Raw genomic sequence first — 24492 nt, 5'->3', positions numbered from 1 at the left:
GGGGGCACCTGGGTGGCACAGTCAGTTAAGCATCCGACTCTTGGTTTTAGCTCAGGTCATGAGATCGAGCTCCATCCTTAGTGGGGAGTCTACCTGAGTTTCTTTCTCTCCCTCAGTCCCTCCTGCCCATGCTCTCTCTCTTTCTTCGGAGCAACAGGCATGAACCAGAACTATCTTGGGCAAACCAGGACATGTGGTCTATGCCTTCTCCTCCTTTACTCTTTATCCTCATTTCCTAATACTCTCCTCTTTGCTTGTTCTGTTTTAGCCACGCTACCCTTCTTGATGTTTTTTGATAGTGCCAGACACACTCCCACCTTAGAGCCTTTGCTTTCCCCCCAAGAAATCTGTGTGGTTTGCTTTCCTGTTTCCTTTAGGTCTTTGTTCAGATAGAACTTAACAGAAAAACTTTCTCTGACCACCCATGAAAAGCATTCTGCCCCTGCCTTCTATTTATTCACTGCTTTGTTTTTTCTTATCGCTACTGGGTATCATTAATTTATTATCTGCTCCCTCCCTACTGGAAGCTCCATGAGGATGGGAATTTTTATTTGTTTCTTATGTTGCCTGGGCCTAGAACATAGTTTGGCATATAGTTGATGATTAACTAAGTATTTATTGATTTAATACATTAACAAATGAATTGTTAGAATTATCATTGTAGACCATGGAGGATTTAATGGAAAAATACTTTCCTGCTCTTGATACTTGGGTATATAAAATAACTCTTTTCTCTTTTGATTTGTGCTAACCAAAATTAGTTTAGGAACTTACCTTGGTGTTCTTAAATCATCTATTTTTCCCTGTTCCAGGTGGGAACTGTCAGAATCAATGTATTGATGTAAAACTAGTGTGCTAGGTCTACTTTTTAAGAGTCTTATTTTTACTGTATTTGATGCTTGTCTGTGAACTATTGAAAGTAAAAAGGACTGCCTTGACAATTTCAGTGGTTTCTTTTTGGCCACAGATTTCTGGGTGGTTTTTGTTTTTTTTTTTCCTTCTGCTTATCTACACCCACCTCCTCCCCAACAAACATGCTCTCATCTAAGAGTTTACACTCTGCCTTGACTTCTTACGGAATTAGGTTCTACTCCTTGTTTTTTTTCTTTAACCTGTTTTAATTAAAATTAGAAAAAGCTAGGATCTCAGTTATGTAAACATGTCTTATTATACTTCGGTGTAAATAAATGTCTGCCACTTCCAGAAATTTGCATTTTGGGGCTATTGCCCCAAATCGTGGATTTGTTATCCATAAAGGAACTTTAAATAGATTAGGAGGAATTGGGAGGAAAGGGATGCAGACAACAAAGCCTAATCTTTGTCCCATAAATGATACTGCCTCTACATGAGATGATCCTTTTAGGGTCTCTGGGGCAGGTAGGAAGAGCTGGAACAATGTTTCCTGTTCTTTCTACCCCCCACTCCCCAAAGGCTCTCCTCTTTTGTTTCTTTCTGTCTCTTATGCACACATCAGCATCCATAGTTATCATTCTCTCCCTCCCTTGAGGACAAGGGTTGTGGCTTCTCAAAAGGAGTGTTCTCAGGAGCTTTCACATAGAGAGGAACTTGCCAATAGCTGTTTTCCTTGCAGTCTTATAAGGCCTTAATTTCTGATTCATCTGATCTGCTGGCCCTTCCACTTCCTACCTAGTTTCCTTTACCATCCGGATCATAACTTCAACTTCTATCTCACTGTCTGCTCTCAGAATTATTGTTAACTACAAGCCAGAGCTCATTTTAATAGTTTCCCCTCCTTGTACCTTGAACTCTGGTTTTATTTTTTCTGCACCTGTGGCCTGTGGGTGGGAGAAGAGAATGGAAGTGGCTCAGTGTGTTTTCTTCAAGAAGGGATTAGATGTAAAGGAGGCTTTACAGTTGCTCAGGCCATTGAATCCTGAGCCATGGGATAGAGGTTTCCAAAATGCGGTGATTCAGGAGGCACATCAGGACCTTTGTAAGCATCAGTGGATGTGAGAGTGTTAAATGGTATAATTTAACAGGGAAAATGGTGACATTGGTTGCTGGCTATTGTACTGGAGAACTAGCAAAAAATAAATCAAAACCTTACTGGAGCTTAAAAGTAATCATTTACATCTAACCACCATGCAACATCATAATTACTGTAAAACCCTTGGCTGACACTGGTTCTTTTGTGTGCTTAGCTTCCAGTTTTGCCCATCCTGACAAAACATGGAGAGATTATTGCTTGGAAGCAAGGTTCCATTGGATATAAGGAAGCTAGCAGCTAGTATTCTGCATCTGTGTCTGTTTTGGTTTTAAAAGAATATTTTCGGGGTGCCTGGGTGTCTCAGTGGGTTAAGCCTCTGCCTTCAGCTGAGATCATGATCTCAGGGTCCTGGGATAGAGCCCCCCATCAGGCTCTCTACTCAGCAGGGAGCCTGCTTCCCCTACCCTCTCTGCCTGCCTTTCTGCCTACTTGTGTTCTCTCTCTGTGTCAAATAAATAAATAAAATCTTTTTAAAAAAATAAAAGAATATATTCGGGGCACCTGGGTGGCTCAGTGGGTTGAGCCTCTGCCTTCAGCTGAGATCATGATCTCAGGGTCCTGGGATTGAGCCCCACATCCGGTTCTCTGCTCAGCAGGGAGCCTGCTTCCCCCTCTCTCTCTCTGCCTGCCTGTCTGCCTACTTGTGATCTCTGTCAAGTAAATAAATAAAATCTTTTTTAAAAGAGAGTATTTTCTCTGACTCTATGATATAGTAGTGTTTAATGTAAGATGTGAGCTTTTTTAAATGTTTGAGGTTCATGTAGTACCTTTTGGACCATCTTGAATGGAGAGGAATGTTCCTTTGTTGGTTTTTTCCCTTATAGCCATATTGCTAGAAACCCATAAAAAAGATCAGGTAGCCACATAAGCCTGTAGTGGCTATTTATCTAGTTTTTCTGAGACACTAAGGTATGTAATAGAGTCAAAATAAAGACCATTATCATATTTAGATGAAGCCAAGTATATATTTAGTCAATTTCTTTCTTTCTTTTTTTTTTTTTATCCCTTATAGACTACCAAGGAAATCTGATGTGGAAAGGTGAGTATGAAAGAAACCTTAAATCTATGTCTGTGTTGGCATATTTATGAGAGTGTATGTGAGAGAGAAAAAGAGTGAGTGTTGGGTGGGAGTGGTGTTAGGGCTGTGGATCCAAAACCTAGGTCCAGAGAACTTAGGGTGATGTTTCACACCATTTGTTTAGGAAACCCTGGGAAATGTGATTTCCTCATCCTTGACATTCTTGGTGTAGACCAGCTCTGGACCTTGTGTTCTAGAAACCTTTGTTGTCAAGTCCCTGAAGGGGATAGGAAAATGTAGAAGGTATAGAACTTAATAGAAAAAGCTGAGGAACAGACTGAATTAAGAAAGTTGGCTGCGACAATGCTATTAGATGTCTTTAGAGAATTGACATTTGCATACTACTATTGCTGTTTCATAGTTGAGAGAATTTTGATTGAGTCGGAGTTTGGAGCTCAAGACATAACTAAACACCAATGTTTCCATAAGCGAAAGGAATAAGATACATTAAGGTTTCAAAGTAATCCTGTGATGGAGAGTTAAGTTGTAGCCGTAGAATAGGCTACTTAACTGTATCTCTGGCATTACTTAACGCTCCTTGGTTATTTTTTTTTCTTCTCCTAAATACCATGTCACTAGGGAAGATTTATTAGTGACTCTGTTCCCCACCCCCACCACCAGCTATCTTTCTGATGGAATTGGATTAAAAAGGTAGAGATGGAAGAGACCATCAAAGCATGCCTTTGTTATAGTTTGGCTGGTCAGTTTTAAAGGAAGGAAATGTAAATCCGGGTTTCTTCTGTCCACTCTGGGGTCGGAAGGGAAGCTGGGCCTTGAAAAACTGACTCATGCTGCTGATCACTGAGATTGCATGGTGTCAAAAAAGTCATGTTACAGTAGTTTACAAAGGTGGGTGTTTGCTTTCCAGTACAGGAGATCATTTGGGGAACCAAGTTAATATATAGATATGTTTGCTCTAGGAGAAGAGCAGAGAGCTCACGTGCTCTGTAAGTCTTTGCTGAGTTGGAGTTTCAGTACTGGGGCTCCCAGCCCTGAGATGGTGCCAGATCTTAATGTACATTTCCTATTCTGCTGTGCTCCAATCCTGCCTGTGATGCTCTGCTTGTTTTGTCTGTTAAGATGCTTCATAGACACTGGCAAAGAGTCTTAATTGTATCTGTGCCCTTGCTTCTTCTGTTCGTACTGCTAATAATCATATTGATGGTTGGATCTTAAGAAAGGAAGCCTTTTCAGGGTTTTTTGTGGGCTATGCACACATGCTCTCGCTAGGACTTAGACTGTGTAGTCCTCAGTCAGAATTATACTTGAACAAAAGCTTTTATTTTGGTGCATTGCCTCATGGCGTTGCTGTTGGTGAGATACAGAGATGTGGGTTGGATCTGTAGCCATTGCAACTGTACTGAGATTAATATAGGTCAGAGTCCACTTGGAGGGAGGTTTATGTACTGCTGAGTCTTGTCATCAGGCCTGTGGAATGTTTTTTTCAGTATCTTAAGGTAAATTACAAAAGTGATTTTCAGTTTTATAGCTGACTAGAAATTGAGAGGTCTAGCTAACACACTGACTGACAAAGCTTTTAAGGCTTCATGAGATGATAAAAATACTGATGAGTATTGTGAAAAAAGCATCGTAGTGCATATAGCACAAAAATAGATATGGACAGACCATCTAAGCTTTTATTTTTAGTGTTCAGCTTACTTTAACTTTGTTTAGATGATTTAATATCTAAATTTGTTGCTGCAATTAGTTTGGTAAAGAGTTGCATAGTTCTTTGATTATTCAGGTATTTAAATCACGCTCTTGAAAGATGGGAAGTGGGCCCTTGCTTTTGTAGAAGTGAGACAGTTTCTGTTTCAGTTCCTTTCTCATACCAAAAAGGTTGCTAATACATAACTCATAGTCTCAATTATGAAATTCCTGACTCTTAATTTGTTCTCCTCTGGGACCTGGTTAACTTATGTTGTACACTTGTATCTGTGAATTGGGCATAATTCAGTAAACAACTTTTTTGTCATGCAAAATTAATTTGAAAAATGTGATTGTGATTTATTGCTATAACTTTTTTTGGACTTATTACTTGGAAGTTGAAAATAAAAAATGCAGGCAGTATACAAAATGTGACAATAATTCGTATTTAGGTAAATACCTTACTTAGGTGTTTCGTTTCATTGTAATGGTTATAAATAAAGATTGATTCATGTTTTAGCCCAGATGAAATAAATTGTGAAATACTCTTTTCAAATATGTTGGTTCATTAAGAAATGTTTTATTTTATAGGAAAATAGAAATAGTGCAGTTTGCTAGCCGGACACGTCAACTCTTTGTTCGACTATTAGCTTTAGTAAAATGGGCTAATAATGCTGGCAAGGTGGAAAAATGTGCGGTGAGTTAAACTTTTTATTTTATATAAAGTAACTTTTTGGAATGTTAACTTATTATAGACATAGCTTCTAATTTTAGCTTTAATTTATATCTGTTGATTTCTTTCAAAAGAGAGTACTTAAGTGAGTAATCCTATTTCTGTACGAAAATGTGTAGTGAAGCCTGGGGGGCTCAATTAGGTAAGCGAATGCCTTCAGCTCAGGTCATCATCCTGGGGTCCTGGGAGCAAGCCCCACAGAGAGCTCCCTGCTCAGCGGGGAGCCCACTTCTCCCTCTCCCCACCCCACCCCCTGCTGGTGCTTTCTTGCTCTCTTTCTCTCTCAAATAAATAAATGAAATCTTTAAAAAAATGTGTAATATACTTCTGTAGAAACTTAGTATTTGATCACCTAAGCAGGAAAAAAGAGTAGGTCGTATCTGGAGATATCATTATTCTAGAAGACATTAAATATGAGACTCAAACTATAGGGGGGAAAGAGCTTTACATTCATATGCTTCCTTAGAGTATGCAAAGTACTTCCTTGAATTTTACCTGTTGATTCTTCAAAATCCTCTGAGTATGGCAGAGTTGGTATTTTCTTCTTGTTTTACAGATGTGGGAGTAAGGTACTTAGGAGCTAAATGTCTTCTTCAAGGTCATGGATCTGGTAACAGCATTTATGTGTTTGTTATTCATCTATTATTCTCCAAACCCTTTAGTGAGCACAGGGCATAGGGTATGACAGATGAGATTTTTTTTTTAACATTTATTTATTTATTTATTTATTTGACAGAGATCACAAGGGGGGGGGCAGGCTCCCTGCTGAGCAGACAGCCCAATGCAGGGCTAGATCCCAGGACCCCGGGATCATGACCTGAACGGAAGGCAGAGGCTTTAGCCCACTGAGCCACCCAGGGGCCCCAGCAGATGAGATTTAGCTAAGGCACAGCCCCTGCCCTCAAGAAGGTTGTAGTCTTTGTCTGTTAAGTCACCCTTGAATTCAAAGGAGTGACATGTAATGAAGTGTACCAAAGATGCTAAAATCTGCCAACCCACCCCCCCAGCAAAAAGAAAAGAAACCCAAGTTAGGAGCTCATAACTTGGGGAGAATGGCGCAGTGTTAACAAACAAGACACATGATTACTCCCTTCTTTTTTACTTCATTCACTTCCCATGAGGAGAAGGAAAGAGAGTAGAGTACCCTTTCATAGTGGAAAGGGTAGAGTAATTATCATAAAATGAATAAAGTCCTAAAATAATGAGAGCATTTATTCACTTTAATTGAGGTCAGCTCTACAAGGCCAAGTAACCTTCTAACCATTGTCAGTTATATTTGGAAAGTGGGTAGATTTTCTGAGCTTGACATTGATGCTCATATTTTTTTCCCATTCAGTTATGTAATAACATTAAAATGTTTTATCAGTTTTTGTCAGTGAAGGCAGAAAAACAGCTTTACATTGGTTAAATTTTATTTGAGTCCTTTTCAAATTTCTCTTAAAGTTTACTGGACTTCCTGGATAAATTAAAATGAGCAGCCACCTGGTCAGTATGGAGGTACTGTAATAAATTTGTTTTTAGCACCCTGACAATCTAAGTTGAAAATATTTTTATAGTACTTTTATATTTGCAGCTCTTTCAGGGTTTGCCTCTTCCATAAAATCCCGCTTCAGAAAGGAATCTAGGACACAGTTGTGTTTCTGCACATGATTTCCTAACCTCTACCCTCCATTGTAGCCGCTGCTTTCACTGTCCTCGGTTCTACTGGGTTCCTCATCGTTAGATACAGAGCCTATGTGAAAGTTGCCAAAGTGAAAGGAGAGAAGGGGCTGTGAGAAAGTTGAGAATTGTAAATTCTAGAATAACAATTTTTTTAAGTTAAAAATAAAACCCAGTTTTCATTGAAGTTGATACTCAATTGGAGCTCTACCAACTAAGCTAGTGACAAGACTGGAAGAATTCTACTAAGGTACATTCTAGCCACATACCTTTTGTCCATAGGAGTAGGCTGTCATCCTCCTGAAATATAATCTCAATCACAGGTTAGAGGGAAAATATTTTGTACCCCATATATTGTTTTTTCTCATGGGGAAAAATGTTCTTTGATTCATCTGTTGTTGGTATGATAAGGAAATTAAAGTTTGTATTTAGAAGGTCTTTTGTCTACTATAAAGCATCATTCGAAGAATAGTTTAATTATAAATGTTAATAAACAGACTTATGCCAAACTTACTTATCAGAAAGTTTTATAATTCATTGTTCTGGAAATTTGGACACCAAATGTAGTAAATCTATTTTGGCTGAAATGAAGAAGCATGGTATAATATTTATGAAAAGCCTAGGGTTTCTTTTCAGTAATTACTTAACTTGGGGTAATCTTTTGTTAAAGATGTTCAAACTTGTAATGAAAAGTTGGGAATCACTGAAGTGTATAAAATCCAAGTATTCAATTTTTCAAACCTGGTGTTAAATTCCTACTTATATCGTGAGTATTTCTGTTACTTGTTTAATACTGCTGAGTTGTGCTTCAGTAACATAATGTCAAGGAAAATCCAAGACTCTTGCTTTTGATATTGAGCTGTGTTGTTTTTTGAATTGGCTGTTCAAATAAGTCACATTCTGAATAAAGTCGCATACTGAACTTATATAAACTTTTGGTATTTTTGTTTCGTGAATGTAGATGCTGCCATATGTGTTTGTTAGGGATAAGGTCCATCAACTGGAGAATTAGAGGATTATTCATGTTTTGACTCTTCTGTTCTCAACCTAGTACCATTTGAGGTTCTTAATAGATAATGATTTTTAGCCATGCCAGACATATTAAGTGTGTAACAATGTATAAATACACAGTTTATAACTCTAACAATAGAACAGTCCATGTTTTATTTAAGAAAAAGAAAATATATTCCTGGAGCTCTTTAAAAAACAGCTTTATTGAGCTGTAATTCATAGACCATATAATCCACCCATTTAAAGTGTACAGTGGTTTTTAGTATATTCAGATATGTGCAACCATTAGTCAGTTTTAGAACATTATTATCATCTCAGAAAGAAAATATGTAGTCTTTTGCTGTCACCTCCAAGTGCCCCCCTCCAGCCCTAAGCAAGCACTAATCTGCTGTCAAAAGATTTGCCTATTCTGCACATGTCATATAAATGGAATTGTGGTATGGAGATGGGGGCTTTTGTAACTGGTTTATTTCACTTAGCATCTAACGTTTTCAAGGTTCATTCATATTTTAGCATGTAGTAGTTTGTTTCTTTTTATAGTTGAATTGTATGGATCTACTATATTTTGTTTATCATCAGTTTATGAACGTTTAGGTTGCTTCTAGTTTTTGGCTGTTATGAATAATGTTACTGTAAACATTCATGTACAAGTTTCTGCATAGACATACGTTTTTATTTCTCTTGGGTATATGCCTAGGAATGGAATGGTTGGGTCATATGGTGACTGTGTTTAAGTCACTTGAGGAACTGCCAGACTGTCTTCCAAAATGGCTGTCCCATTTTACATTCCTACGATCAATGTATGAGCGTTACAGTTTTTCCATGCTGATACTTGTTATTGTCTGACATTTTGATGCTAGCCATCCTGTTAGGTGTGAAGGTGGTAGGTGGTATCTCATTGTGGATTCGATTTGCATTTTTCTGTGGACAAGTGATGTTGAATATGTTTTCTGTGCTTTTGGGCATTTATGTAGTTTTCTTAAGAGAAATATCTATAAAGTGCTCAGTTAAATTTGAAAAGAAAATATTATTAACCATATAAACAGCTGGCATGTGAGAGGTTAAAAAAAAAAAAAAAAAGAATGTGATGATCACTAGGGACCTGTATAGTTTTGTTAAAATTTACTCAGGGGCGCCTGGGTGGCTCAGTGGGTTAAGCCGCTGCCTTCGGCTCAGGTCATGATCTCAGGGTCCTGGGATCGAGTCCCGCATCGGACTCTCTGCTCAGCGGGGAGCCTGCTTCCCCCTCCTCTCTGCCTGCCTCTCTGCCTGCTTGTGATCTCTCTCTCTCTGTCAAAAAATAAAATCTTAAAAAAAAAATTTACTCAAAACTAAAATTTTATGTTTATTCATTAGATTTATGAGTCAGAGATAGTATATTTTTCATTAATTACCCATATTTAAGGTGAAGCAGTGTGGTCTAGTTGAAGTATAGAACCCCACTAGGGTTGATGCTTGTCTTCCCAGAGGGAAGTCTTTGGTATTCTTTGGCCTTGGCTATGATCTGATAAGCATTTTTAATAGCATCCTGGATTGGAGATTTGGGATGATCTAAATCAGTAAAAACCAGCTCAGAAGTTAAGAGAAGTAAGGGTTCAGTCTGTTCAACATCTGGCTCTTGATTTTGGCTCAGGGTGGGTAGTGATTTCAGGGTCGGGGGATGGAGCCCACATCAGGCTCCACACTCCATGTGGGGTCTGGTAGAGGTTCTCTCTCTTTTCCTCTGCCCCTCCTGCTTGTCCTCTCTCTCTCTCTCTCTCCAAAATAAATAAATAGATCTTAAAAAAAAAAAAGTTGCAAGAAGTAGGATCCAAATGGTTTTAATGTGTTAGAATCAGACAGATTACAGTCCTCCTTCAGTTTCAGGGTAGAAAAAGGACTTTGCTGGTAGGTTCATGTACAAAATATCAAGGCCTTTTAGTGGAGTCCCAGCTTGCTGTGTGTTAGCACTGTCATTGCTGCTAATAAGTTAATGGCAGCATTGATAGAAATCCATTGTAGTAGTCATGCAAGGTAGCACTTCTGGGCAATCTAAAAGAAGAAACATTTTTTGGTTCTGGTTTCTCTGATTGTTGGCTTTTTTGGGCAGGTGGCTAAGTCTCAATTTTCTCATCTCTAAGGTGATAGTAATTACCTAGTTTTATCTATTTCCTAGAGTTGTGAAGATCACATAATAAAAAGAGTATGGAAATACTGAGAAAATGTAGGGCATTTTGTGCTGGTGTTGTGGGTGTGATGTGGTATTAATTCTGGATACCATGTTTTAAGTTGACCACTGATAAACTGGAGCATTTCCAAGGCGGCAGAACAAGGGTGGTGAGTCAGAAGTTTGGAGATAACAGACTAAATGAAGTGACTTGGGATGTTTTAGCTTGGAGACGGGGTGGGCTTCCGAAGTTTGAAGGACATGAGAGACATTACTGCTCTAGAATAGAAGATAAACATTTCAAGGAAGTAGTTTTCAGCTCTGTGAGAGCTCGGCTAGTTCAGGTACCCTTATGAAATGCAGTAGAGAACTGATGGAAAGGATTTCTATTTGGGGCATAAAGTTGGCCTAGATATCATACAACAGGCAACATTTATGGTGTATTTTATGTGTTCTGGTTAGTGTTCTGAAGGTTTTATAATGTATTAGCTCTTAAAAAAAAATGATTGATTTATGTATTTGAGAGAGCAAGTATTCGAGTAGGGGGAGGAGCAGAGGGAGAGAATCTCAAGAAGATTCCCTGCAGAGGGCAGAGCCCAGTGTGGGGCTCCATCCTATGACCCAGGAGATCATGATCTGAGCCGAAACCAAGAGCTAGACACTTTAAGTGACTGAGCCGCCCAGGCAACCCTATATGCATTAGCTCTTAATCCTCAGAACAGCCTTATGAGGTTGGAAATCATTATCTTCATTTGACAGTTGAAAAAACTGAGGCCCAGAAAGGTTAAGTGACTTGCCTAAGGTTATAGGGATAGTAAGTTGCAAAGTTAAAGAAACTAAGGCAGTCTGGATCCAGGAGTCCGTCTTTTAACAACTTTGTTACCAGCCAACTCTAGAAGTTTATGAAAGTAAAGAGCCTTTTATTCTATTTATTTTTCTTAACTTCTGGTATGTATGTGTAATGTTAAGGATGGGGAAACAAATTGGAAAACCTTTTACTTAAAGTGATAGGAAGTTATTGTTTTTAGTGCCAAATACAAATGTATAAAATATTTCTTCACATCACTGGAAAATTTCTTGAAGAAATGTTTCAAAATATGGAAAACTGTATTAATTTTCTCAAAGTTTACTTTGGAATGAATAAATGATATTTGAAGTGCAAAGCAGCTTGTTCTCAATGAAGCTTAATACATTTACCCTTCGCTTTAAAGATGATTTCAAGCTTTTTGGATCAGCAAGCCATTCTGTTTGTGGATACTGCTGATCGCCTGGCCTCGTTAGCTAGAGATGCCCTAGTCCACGCACGTCTGCCTAGCTTTGCCATTCCGTATGCAATTGATGTACTGACTACTGGGTCTTACCCACGACTGCCCACCTGCATTAGGGTAAGTGCATTGCTCACCATTCCTATTCTTAAAAATTGAAGGTTTTTGAATCAGGAAAAAGAAGTTGAAGGTTTTGGTGATGAAGTCTCCTCTGTTATTAAGGAGCCCAACAAAACAGCTATTATCTATTTTTAAAACAATTATTTCATGTAATTCACTTTTTTATCTATAAATAAATTGTGGTTTTTTGAAATAAATTGAGGCCAGAATATGAATAACTATCAAAATGGATGACTATGTCTGTGTGTGTATGAGGTTAAGCATGTGCACATTAACTTAGATCTATTTCAGATGTGAAAACACTATATGCTAGTTGCTTTTTGGAAGTACTTGGAAGAAGTTGCTTTTTTTTTAAGTACTATAGTGGTAGTTGTTTACTGACTTGGTGCTATTGTATTTTATACTTTTAAGAAAAAGTGGTGGAAGTCATCTAGTGACATGAACTTGGTCTCGTAAATAGAGCATGAAGAAGATCGTGTTGTATTACCATCTTAGCTGGGTGACTGGTGGAATCATTGGCATTCTAAAGTGTGATATTAATGGTCATGTCAGTATTACTGGATGTAAACTGCAGAAATGAGTTTTGAGATTCTCTTGGACAAAGTACAAAAATACTATGTTAAGACAGGCACAGGTAAAAATTGTGTCTCTTTGTACATTATTTTCAAATCACTTAATGTTTTTCGTAGGATAAAATTATTCCTCCAGACCCAATTACCAAAATTGAGAAACAAGCCACACTTCACCAGCTCAATCAGATTCTTAGACATCGGCTTGTGACCACAGATCTTCCTCCTCAGTTAGCAAATCTTACAGTTGGTATGTACCTGAAGTTTGGTTTTTGTTTTTGTTTTTTTTTTTAAAGAATTAGCTTATTAGAATTTTTTTAAAACAGTTTTTGGGGTTTCATTCAAAGAAATACTATTTTGAATTTTTGGCCTGCAATTCAGGTAGTGTTCACATATGTGACTTGTCAACCCAATCATTTCTCTTTAGTACCTGGGGATAAAATACTGGTATGGGAAGCAGGGAGATCATGTGGGATTGTGGGACTGGAGAAGAGAAGAAGCCCCAGAGTTACACCTGGAGAGAAAATTGTTAGTTGGTGTTAGAAGGGTTAACTGCCTTTGGCTATTGCTTATGCAAGAGCTACCTAATTTTTTGGACACTTATAAAAGAACTTTCAAGCTAATTAAAACTTCTTTTAAGTTAGACTGAACGTTCTAGGTTAGCAGGAAGCTGCTTATTTTCTAGCAAGTAGTCATCTTTTTCTTCTTCTAAAAGCAAATGGCCGGGTGAAGTTTCGAGTTGAGGGAGAATTTGAAGCCACCTTGACTGTGATGGGAGATGATCCAGATGTTCCATGGCGTCTTCTCAAGCTAGAAATTCTAGTTGAGGATAAGGAAACAGGAGGTAAATCATAAACACTCACTTTAATCATAAATATTAATTCAGATGTTTGGTGTTTTTATATTACTGAAACATTCTTACAGAATGATAAGTTTAGCAGTTTATCCTGTCATTTGAAGCAGGTGTTAGGATAATCATACCTACCTACTGATCCATAGAGGCTTTAGTGTTTCTCAAGTATAATGTTCTCTGGTTTCAATAGATAACTTCAGTTCTTTTTTTCTTTCTTTTTTTAATTTAGTGTTAGTATACTCTTCCTTAATTGGTATTATAATATGATCTGTACACTTTTCTGATTAACCACCTTCTTTTCTCCTGCCAATGGAAGATGGGCGAGCCTTGGTTCATAGTATGCAAATCAACTTTATCCATCAGCTGGTGCAGTCTAGACTCTTTGCTGATGAAAAACCTCTTCAGGACATGTATAACTGCCTACGTATCCTTTTGAAATTTGAGACATATATTTGTAAGGAATTTGTGTGTCTCTCTCTTCCACGTATTTCCATTTGCCCCCCCATCCTGAACTGTAGCAGATTAAATTCCCCCCCCCCCTTTTGGGGGTAGAAACAGGGCTGGGGAACAGGTCAGTGTGAAGAATAATTATACATCTATAATAAACTAGATTTTAAATTTTACTGTTCACTTTGTAGGTAAAAACAAAAATGAATTAGAAATAGTACTACCTGGAGGAAAAAAATGGCGTATTTAGTCTACACCTATTTTCTAAACTGTGATTAATTAGTGGGCAACCTGGACCTTACAGTTCATTTATGTTGGTCCAAAATTAAATATAAAACTTCTTGCTAAAATTGTGCCACAAATTATAACACTTTTTAGTATATGTCATTGGAGAAATGTAATTCCAGAAATTTCTTTCATAGCCAGCTTTTGGGGAAATAGAGCTTTCATTAAGTAAAGTTTGCTTGTGCTTCATTGGCTGTTATAGTGATTTATTAAGTTTGCTTAACGAGACCCATCAGATTCTTTCTGCTTATCGCTTCAGTTAGAAGTGCTACATTCCCAAACTCTAATGTTAATCCGAGAGCGGTGGGGAGACCTTGTGCAGGTGGAAAGGTATCATGCTGGAAAGTGCCTCTCCCTCTCAGTTTGGAAGTAAGTGAAGTTGATTCTGGTGAGTTCATTCTGTGACTGTTAAAACTCTTTTTCTTTCTTTTCTTTCTCTCATGCGTCTGATTTACTTTATACCAAGAGCTGTGTACCTTTCAGCAACATGATTTTATATAGTAAGGTCCCTGGTATCATATAAACCACATAGGACATCTGTAAATGATACCTTTCTTAGAACGTGGCATGTTTTACAAGCGTAGACCTCTATTTGTACTAAGACTTGTTCTTAAAAAATTAGATTACTCTGGGGCGCCTGGGTGGCTCAGTGGGTTAAAGCCTCTGCCTTCCGCTCAGGTCATGATCCCAGGGTCCTGGGATCAAGCCCCACATCGGGCTCTCTGCTCAGCAGGGAGCCTGCTTCCCCACCCCCCCCCACCCCCTGCCTGCCTCTCTGCCTACTTGTGATCTCTGTCTGTCAAATAAATAAATCTTTAAAAAAAAAAAACAAAAACCAAAGTTAGATTACTCTGGGCTCATACCAGATTGCTTGTAAGACCATTATAATTGGTGGGTATGTTTTAAAAACATGCTTGCTTATCACAGTTTTGCATTTTGAATTGTGCCTTTTAAAATCTTTTTTGGGGAAAATCAGTATCAGGCTGTTTGCAGTCCTCAGTTCCCTGGAACTTTGCTTGATACCCATTTTCTGTAAAGGAATCAGATTAATAGACACCTCTTAGAACATGGATTGTTTTGTTTTGGGATTTGTGTGTGTATATGTGCATGTGTTTTGTTTTTAAATTGTGTGTTTTTTTTTAAAGAACATAAGTATTGTGTTGGATTATAGAATAACTGTCTTCTCAATATTAATATATTTCCTCCACAAACATTGAGGGCCTCTCATGTTCTAGGCTCTGGCTAAGGTACACAATAGATAGTTTCTGTTTTATTCCAAAAGTTAACAGGCTGTGTTGGAAAAAAATTTTATTCATATTTTTTTTTCTTGGGGTGCCTGGGTGGCACTGTCAATTGAGTGTCCAACTCTTGGTTTTGGCCCAGGTCGTAATTTCAGTGTCATGAGGTCAAGCCCCATGTTGGGCTCAGCACTCAGTGCAGAGTCTGTTTGGGATTCATTTTCCCTCTCCTTCTGTTCTCCTGCCTGTGTGTGCTCTCTGTCTCTGTCTCTCTCTCTCTCTCTCTCAAATAAATAAATCTTTAAAAACAAGAAACTATTTCTTTTTTTTTCTCTTCAGTCAACAGGTTCTTGGGAGAAAAACAGGGACGGCATCTGTTCACAAAGTTACAATTAAAATTGATGAAAATGATGTGTCTAAGCCTTTACAGATTTTTCATGATCCTCCTTTGCCAGCTTCTGATTCCAAATTAGTAGAAAGGGCCATGAAGGTAAAAGATCACAATATATTTTAATATTATTTTGATTAAATGAATATATGTAACTTAATATTTATACTTAAACTTCTAACACAAATTCTTTAAAAACACCCAGTTGTTTCTAAAACCCTTTATGAAATTTGTTTTAAACAAATGTTATGCTTTTGCATTTTTTTAAATAACTAATGTCATATGTGTAATTTTTAAAATGTTCTTTCAAATTTTTTAACTTAGGTCAGATCACCATTTTATTCCGAAGTGCTGCCATTGATAACATTGAATGTTAACATTGAATTGCTGCCATTGATAACACTGAATGTTAACATTGAATGTTAACATTGGGAATGTTAACATTGAATGATAACATTGAAGTGCTGTCCACTGATAACCAACACATATACTATCTTGACATATACTTTCTAAAATGTTAACTGTGGTCTTTAAGCTACCAGTACCATATACTATATATTTCTTTTTAACTTTGAGCTTGTTTTCTTTTACTGGTTAACAAATCAGTGTGATTCGGGGCTCCTGGATGGCACAGTTGTTAGGCGTCTGCCTTCAGCTGGGGTCATGATCCCAGTGTTCTGGGATCAAGCCCCGCACTGGGCTCCCTGCTCAGTGGGAAGCCTGCTTCTCCCTCTCCCACTCCCCCTGCTTGTATTCCCTCTCCTGTCTCTCTCTCTCTCTCTCTGTGTCAAATAAATTAAATCTTCAAAGACAAAATCAGTGTGATTCTAAAAGGAACTATCTTAAAACACAATTATCTGCTCTCAAGCTTATAAAGTCAATATGTTTACATTGCACATATGATTCTGTTGTTCTTGTTTATGCAGATTGATCACTTATCAATAGAAAAGCTCCTGATTGACAGTGTCCATGCACGAGCTCATCAGAAGCTCCAGGAACTGAAGGCCATTCTGCGAGGCTTCAATGCCAATGAAAACTGTAGGTTCTTTTAAACTGGCGTTTCTGCCTTTCTTTTTATGTTAGTATCCACTTTTATGAAGCATCTTTCTTAATCTGACTTGTTTTCCTGATTTTGTGGATGTTGAGCATTTCTGCATTTTAATTGTGATCTACCAAGCTTGTCCTAGTTTTTCTCTTAATTTCTTCTTATTTAGCTTGGCCTTATTTCTGAAATGTATGCATAATTGAACCTCCTTAAAGTTTTTTTTTCCTATTGAAATGGAAATTATTTTAACATCTTACTATGAATCTTATTTCTTGTAGGTCTTCTAAGAATAAGGCAGCTTTGCAGATACTTACAATGTTATTTATAAAATACGCCTCTTTGAGGGAAGCAGAATTTATCCCTGGTCTTTTTAAAGACTTTTTTTTTTAAGTTATTAATACATTAGCAGGATTCAGATAAGAAATATATATATACACACATAATGCAAAATCTTCTGGTTTACTTACTTAGTAAGTATGTTTAGAGCTTTGGGGGGCAGTCATTTAGAAAGCCAGTGCTTTCATTCTAGAAATAGGTTCACAGTATCATAATGAGCATATTCACTATCCCTACCCCAGTTGTTTTTGGTTGTGATTACCTTGTGCCCACAGTGAACAGCCTTTAATTTAGTGAGCTGGTGTAGAGGAAATGCCATAAAAATATGTCTTTAATGGTTCTGGTAGCAAAGGTACTGCCTTTCATCATCACAGAGCCAGCTCAGTCCATTATACTTAAAAAAGCAGCTTCTTTGGTACCACTTTGCTGAGTTAGGTAAAAAGGCTGCCTGAAGGAAAGACAGTCAGGAAAATAAACTTGTATTTAGAATACAATAGTCATTTCCAAAAAAGCGAAAGAAAAGAGGTGTAAAAGAGCGTCTGAAACAAACTAAAGACTAAGGGGCAGGGCAGCTTAACTTAACAAAACTGCAGTGTTGGCCTTAGATCTTGTGTGGGGGGCATGCTCACTAACCCCATTGGGGCTTAGCAGTAGAGTTATTGGGTTTTGGTAATTTTAATTGTAAGATGCAGTAGAAGTCCTCATGCCCCACCCACCCCCATTTTAATCCCTCAAGCAAGGATGTTCAATATAAACCTAAAGTTTTTGATTGGAAAGTATAATCAAAACTTTCTTTGGGGTTAGAAAACACACATTCCCCCCCCCCCATTTTCTTCTTTTTTTTTTTTGAGTTTTGAGATTAGATTCATATACAGTTCACTTATTCAGTGGTTTTTAATATACTCAAGAGTTGTGCAGCTAGATCCACAATCCAATTTTAGAACATCTTAATCATCCTCCAAAGAAACTGTATCCATTAGCAGTCACTCCTGTTCACCCGTTCCTTCAGCCGCTGGCAGCCACTAATTTACTTTCTGTCTCTTTAGAATTGCCTGTTGTGGACATTTCAGATAAATGAAGTCATATAATGTGTGGTCTTCTGCATATTGTTAGCATAACGTTTTTAAGGTTTGTGCATGGTTAAAGCATGCTTCAGTGCTTCATCTTTATTGTCCAATAATCCATTGTACAGATAAACCACATTGTGCTTCTCTATTGGTCATTCACGGGGTTGCATCTCATGTAGGTTTTGGATGTTGTTGTGTTTGGTGTGGTCCAGAGCCAACAGTCAAGAAAGAATTCTTGAGACATCATTGGTGCATAATAAGCTGGTAGGGCCCTCCCATTTGGAGTTAAATCCCCTGCTGTATTAGCTTTCCAATTCTTTAAGTAAACCCTGCCTCCAGGATTTGTATAGGGTGGGTTGCTAGTGACTGTCAGATCAGGTTTAGGGAGGACCTGGTTTGCATTTAGAGATTTATGAATTAACCCAGCCTCAAGTGAATAATTTAACAAAGCAGTTATATTCTCCATCTATTGATAGGTTTACAGTGAGAAAAGGTTTTTCATATAGTAACTCAAAAGGACTTAACCCTATTGGTTGTTTTGGGGCAATCCTCATTTGGAGAAGCCCTGCTATTAAAAGAGTAATCCAGTTTTCTTGCGTCTCAGTGCTTAAAATCTAGTATCTACAAAGATATGTTATTGAAATATTTTCATTTTTTAATCAGAGATAGCCAAATTGGGACTAATTTCTTTGTAAAACAAGTCCAGTTTTAACAAACTTATTTGTTACTTATTTATGACTTACATAAGCTCAGCAAGAATAATGATTGATCATAGAGATCTTTTACAATTGCTTTGCTGGAACTTTTTATAAGGAATCTCTAGGTTTAACTTTTAGTAGCCTCCCTAGGCCAGAAGCCAAGCGAAGTGCTTGCCAGACATGCCTGCCATACCTGTAGTTGGGTAAATTCATCTTCTTGAGATCCCCAAAATATCTGCACCTGCAGGAAGTGATATTCTTTATGCACCTGGTATGGCTGCTGGGAACTCTGTAAGGAAGGTATCAGGCTAACAGTTCCAAGGGACTCTATGGGCTCCATGCTTCATAAAGTCAACCTTAGTTCCTTAAAGCTGTCTGGTCATATCTGAGTCTATGCATGTCTCTCCCAAATATGACAATCCAGTCAAAGCCTTGGTAAAATAACCAATGTTTCCACTGGTGTCCTTTTATAAGGAGAACAGATTCTTTTTTTTTTTTTTTTTTTTTTAAAGATTTTATTTATTTATTTGACAGACAGAGATCACAAGTAGGCAGAGAGGCAGGCAGAGAGAGAGAGGAGGAAGCAGGCTCCCCGCTGAGCAGAGAGCCCGACGCGGGGCTCGATCCCAGAACCCTGGGATCGCGACCCGAGCCGAAGGCAGAGGCTTTAACCCAGAACAGATTCTTATTGAACTTTAGCAAATAACTGTAATTGCCAAGGAAGAGAGAATACTTTCGGAGACCTTTTGAGTTCTAGAGGGTTCAGGTAGAGGAAAAGTTAAGAGCTTCTGTTTATTCAGAGGAATATTTTATCTTATTTTTCATATCATAAACATCATAAGAGAAAGTTTACTTAGTCTAGAAGTACAACTACTAGAGAACAAGCAAAGTTTTAAAGAAGAGTCATAAACTATAATCATCCTCAGTTTACTTAGTTCTGGAAATTCTTAACCATTTCAATTTTTATGATCTTAAAGATTTAAAAAGCCTGTATTTGTCAAAGCCCTTTTTATGAATCTCCTTGAAGATGAAACATGTTTTGCAAGAGAATAAGAACAATAACTATAATTTTAAAAAGACTCAAAATGGACATGGTTAAGGTTTGATGAGAGGTTACAACATAGCTGGCAAGGAAATCTGGTTATTTCTGTGACACATACTAGTTCAGTAATCAGAATATTAAGTAATGACCTTATACCAGAACTTACTAAAACCTTAGAACTGCATATCATCTCTAGAATGGTTATAGCATTTACCCAAATGTAACCTAAGTCCTATTATTTAACAGTGCTTCCAGAATAACTTAACATGCCAAATAAAAAGGTCTAATGAGTCAAAGAGACTTTGTTTCCTATTTAAGTGTTGGGAAGTTTGTTTAAAAAAACCTCAGAAGTGGGGTGCCTGGGTGGCTCATTCTGTTAAGTGTCTTCCTTTGGCTCAGGTCATGATCTCAGGGTCCTGGGATGAGCCCAGCATCAGGGCTCCCTGCTCAGGAGGGAGTCTGCTTCTCTCTCTGCTCCTCTCCCCTGCTCGTGCTCCCTCTGTCTCTCAAATAAATAAAATATTTAAAGAAAAAGTCCCAGGCACCTGGTGGCTCAGTTGGTTAAGCATCTGCCTTTGGCTCAGGTCATGATTTTAGGGTCTTGGGATCAAATCCCACATCAGGCTCCCTGCTCCAAGGGAAACCTGCTTCTCCCACTCCCCCTGCTTGTATTTCCTCTCTCACTGTCTTTCTCTCTGTTGAATAAATAAAATCGTTTAAAAAAAATACAAAAGGAAAAAAAATCCCTTCATTTTAATCTTAGTCTGCCCTGACCATCTGTAAAATTCTTTTCCAAAGATATCCCTACAACAAACCTGCAGCTTTTTCAGAGTTACTTCCATCAGTTGCATCAGTCTTAATTACATTTAGCAGAATTTTAACTCTTGGTAACCTTAGTCTCCAGTGAAAGCTAAGTAGTAACAAATTGTGAACTGTTAAAACTCTTTAGATGGCAAATTCAGGAATCAGTCAAGCACAAAGCATGTTTACTGACAGACCCAAATATCCCTAGTTTCTCTGTACTAAGAAGTCAAAACACAAACTGACATCCAGTAATCAGTGCTTTAACACTTTATCCTATTTGGAAAAAATCTAGATGTCTAGTGAATTCAGCCCCACTTACCCAAGCAAAAGTTTAAAGTTTCAGGTTACCAAAGACTTTGAAAGGTATCTTAACAATTACCCATGAAAGCTGGAGACAATTAACCATTTTAAGTCCTCTTTTTGCTAACAGATTGCAACAGAGATAACAGGAGCTTATTTGACCTGTAAATCTTGGTAGAATAAAAGTTTTACCTTTAATGCTGCTAACTTTAACAGGCCTTAAATGAACTTAAGTTTAAATACTGAATTATATTCTACCTGACTCCTCTTTTAAAAGTCAGTTTGTTCCCCTTAGTCCTTTTTTACCTGGGAACTGGTAAGAAAGTCTCAAGTGGGTGGTATTAAATCCAGGGGATGCTCTTCTTTGCTCCTTGATAGTGAGGGGAGGAGGAGGAGGAGCCAGTGGTGCAGGAGGCCCCAAGGGTGGTACAGAGGCCAGTTATGCAGGCTGCACTCAGGGTGGTACAGAAACAGGAGGAGGGGGAGGCAGAAGAGGCGAGGTGTTGCCAGAAGGCAGAAAAAAGGGTTCCCAATTCTAGAGCTCATCAGCTCTAACAGAGGCCTGGATGCCATGTTTTCCTACCAACAAAAGGAAATAGGCAGTCCATGTTAGGCCACAGAAGACAGGGAATTTCCCTGAAACAAGGGGATTCTTGGCAGCTCCTTGGGAATATTCCTTAAATTCCCCATCCCAAGGTAGATTAACCAGAGAGAGTTGGTTCCGATTATATCCATTTACCTGGGAAATGAAGGAGAAGTCCCTACGTAGTGCTAGAGTAGCCTGGGTCTATTAGGAACAGTGAGAGTCAGAGTCCCCTTTGCTAGGAATGGCCTGTGTTTCCTCTAGCAAACCTGGGTTTATTCAGAGGAGGCCTATGTAGATAAATATCATCCAGTATATCAGGAGGGAGTTTACTGGTCTGGTTATGACCAAACACGTTCTGCAAGAGGTCCTTAGGTCCAGGTCCTGATTTAGAGCCCTGAAGGCCTGGATGGACTTAGGGTATTTCCATCTGTTTGCTGTTTCTTACAGAAGAGATCTGATAGATCCTACTGAGGTCATGCAGTACCTTTCTTAAATTTTTTAATCCGAATGGTTTCCAGTGAGTTAAAAGGCATCCCAGGGGAGTCCTTTGGGGACTGAAGAGCGATAGTTCATTATCAAACCCTCCCCCTACCCCCGACTCCCAGGTAGGGTCCCACGTGTAGGTTATGTCAGAGGTTCCTGATGTCAAAGCAATGCAAGGCATCCCTTGAACGAAATCACTATGATCGCTGCCGCCATAAAGGCCCTGTAGGAGGGAGGCCTGCCTTCCCCTTGTTTCCCATTGCATTCTAGACTACAATGGGTGTCAGCGTATGGACCCAGTTTACCTTGCCGTGAAAGCCCCATCATGCTTTGGCTTGCCTTGCTGAGGGAACTGCTGAGAGGGCCACACCACACCTTGGCTTGTCTTGCCCTGAAGGCCATGCTGTGCCTTGGCTTGCTGTGAAGGCCCCACCTTGAAGTCACATTGCGCCTTGGCTTACCTTGAAGCCTTGGCTTGCCTTGCCCCAAAGGCCCCTCAGTGAAGGTCACACTGCACCTAGGCTTGCCTCACCATGAAGGCCACAAGGAGCCTGCCATTTTTAACTCATGGAATATAGAAGAAAAGTTTTACAAGAGGAATGTACCCAATTTAATAACGTAAGTAGTTAGAGGATATTGACAGAAAACAATAAAGGTAGAAATCCATCATGATCTAAGCGACATTCCAGCACATGTAGTCTGTATAGCCAACTTCCAAACGGTCGCTAGTTGGGTTTTAATTCAATCAGATACTGGTTCCGGCTGGTTTCCAGTGGAGGTCTCATGACTAGAAGTGGCTAGACCAGAATTGCGGGAAGGGATCACATTCGACCAATGAGGAGGAGACCTCACATGTGAGTCTTAAGATTGGTAGCCGTGCTTGTCACTTAGGTGGCCGTTCTGTGCCCAAGACACAACTTTGTATGAAGGCAAGAATAAAGAGAGGACATCAAGTTTCTGGGTCTCATTACCATTCTGGCTATTGTGCTAACTTGCAGCCAAAAGGCAGGCTTTCTCCTCTTTGTAGATAAGCCAGGGCTAGAGGATTAGAGCCTAAGCATTGGACCTGAAAATGTTCCAATAAGACCATACTCCTTGAAGAGCCCCTGAAACGAGGGTAAAGGGAAAGCCAACTTCTCACCAATTGTGCCCCAAAGCTCAGAGTCCGGATGAAAAGATATGAAGCCCCACGTTGGCTCTCCAGATGACATAGTGTTTGGCTGTTGGTCTGTTTGGTGGGATGCAGTCAACAGCTAAGAATTCTTGAGACGTCTGTGGTGCAAAATGGTGGTGTTATTAAAGCAAGGAACGGACCGTGGGCAGAAGGAGCTGCTGCCCCAGGACTGTGAGCAGAGCAACTGATGATATACTTTGGGGTGGGGGGAAGTAAAGATAAGAGAAGTTTCAAAAGGATGTTCTGTTCATATGCTAAAAGAAGACTGGGAAAACCTGAGGCCTTGCTATTGTCAAACTGAGGTTTTTCCCTGTAGCAAGGCTTTAACATTAAGATGATAGTGGGGGGCTTCCTGGAGGAAAGTTCTACTCTGCCTTCCTCAAGTATTTGTCAGTGGGCTGCAGGTTATAAACATTTAATTTTATCTACATTTCCTTCTGCCTTTATTTCCCACATCTCTTCCACTTTTTTTTTTCCCTATGATGAATAACACTGCTTTGAAAATTCTCGTACAGGTTTTAGTGTGGACCTGTTTTCATTTCTCTTGGCCATATATCTAGTAGTGGAAGGGCTGGGTCGTATGGTAACTCTGTTACCTTTTTACACATTTAATACCACCTTATAATCCCATCACCAGTAGTGTGTTGTGAGGCTTACAGTTTCTTATACTTACCGGCACAGGTTACTGTCTTTTGATTTCTAGCCATCATGCTGGGTGTGAACTGGTGTATCGCGTGGTTTTGATTTGCTTTTGCCCAATGATTCTTGCACATCTTTTCATTTGTCTTCTATTTCATAGTTTTAGCTCTTACATTCAGATTACTTTTTGCGTTTACGTTTGCATGTGGTGTGAGGTAGGGGTCCACCTCTTGTTTGGGGATATGTAGTTGTTCCAGTGACATTTGTTGAAAAAACCAGTTTTTGCATTTAATTGTCTTGGCACCCTCGTAAACAAGACTTCTCAGGATTTTGCAATCTTATTTTTTTAAAAGATTTTATTTATTTATTTGACACAGAACACAAGTAGGCAGAGAGGTGGGCAGAGAGAGCAGGGGTGGGGGAAGCAGGCTCCCTGCTGAGCAGAGAGCCGGATGCGGGGCTCGATCCCAGGACCCTGAGATCACGACCTGAGCCAAAGGCAGAGGCTTAACCTACTGGGCCACCCAGGCGCCCCTGCAATCTTACTTTTTTTCTTATTTCTAACTTTTCAAAATAGTAAAATTCTAAAATCCATTTGTTGGGATTGCAGAAAATCAAGGAATCAAGGTGTATGACTTTTTTTTTATTTGTTAATATTTCCTACAACCCTTTTGTGATCTTTTGATAGGCTCTGGTTTACTTTAGTATCCACCATAAACAAGGCTTAGTAGTAGTAGTAGTAGTAAGTAAAAAACTCAGTGTGAGGGCGCCTGGGTGGCTCAGTTGGTTGAGCGTCTGCCTTCCGCTCAGGTCATGATCTTAGGCCCTGGGATTGAGCCCTGCATTGGGCTCCCTGCTCTCTGGGGAGTCT

General features: G+C 38.9%; 1 protein-coding gene across 2 annotated transcripts in view; it reads left to right on the top strand.

The window, feature by feature from the left end:
• The window catches only part of MED14 (mediator complex subunit 14), a 70017-nt gene that overhangs the window by 2899 nt on the left and 42626 nt on the right, over positions 1-24492 (top strand). For both annotated transcript variants that reach the window (XM_045994932.1, XM_045994931.1), the window contains exons 2-10: positions 3021-3047; positions 5325-5430; positions 11494-11667; positions 12357-12486; positions 12952-13080; positions 13406-13513; positions 14058-14190; positions 15399-15549; positions 16374-16485. In XM_045994932.1, the coding sequence (XP_045850888.1) occupies positions 3021-3047; positions 5325-5430; positions 11494-11667; positions 12357-12486; positions 12952-13080; positions 13406-13513; positions 14058-14190; positions 15399-15549; positions 16374-16485 (1070 nt within the window). The remainder of the gene's footprint in view (positions 1-3020; positions 3048-5324; positions 5431-11493; positions 11668-12356; positions 12487-12951; positions 13081-13405; positions 13514-14057; positions 14191-15398; positions 15550-16373; positions 16486-24492) is intronic.

The sequence above is a fragment of the Meles meles genome, chromosome X (genome assembly GCF_922984935.1).
Source record: "Meles meles chromosome X, mMelMel3.1 paternal haplotype, whole genome shotgun sequence".
Taxonomy (NCBI): domain Eukaryota; kingdom Metazoa; phylum Chordata; class Mammalia; order Carnivora; family Mustelidae; genus Meles; species Meles meles.
This window is presented reverse-complemented; position numbering and strand designations above follow the sequence as displayed.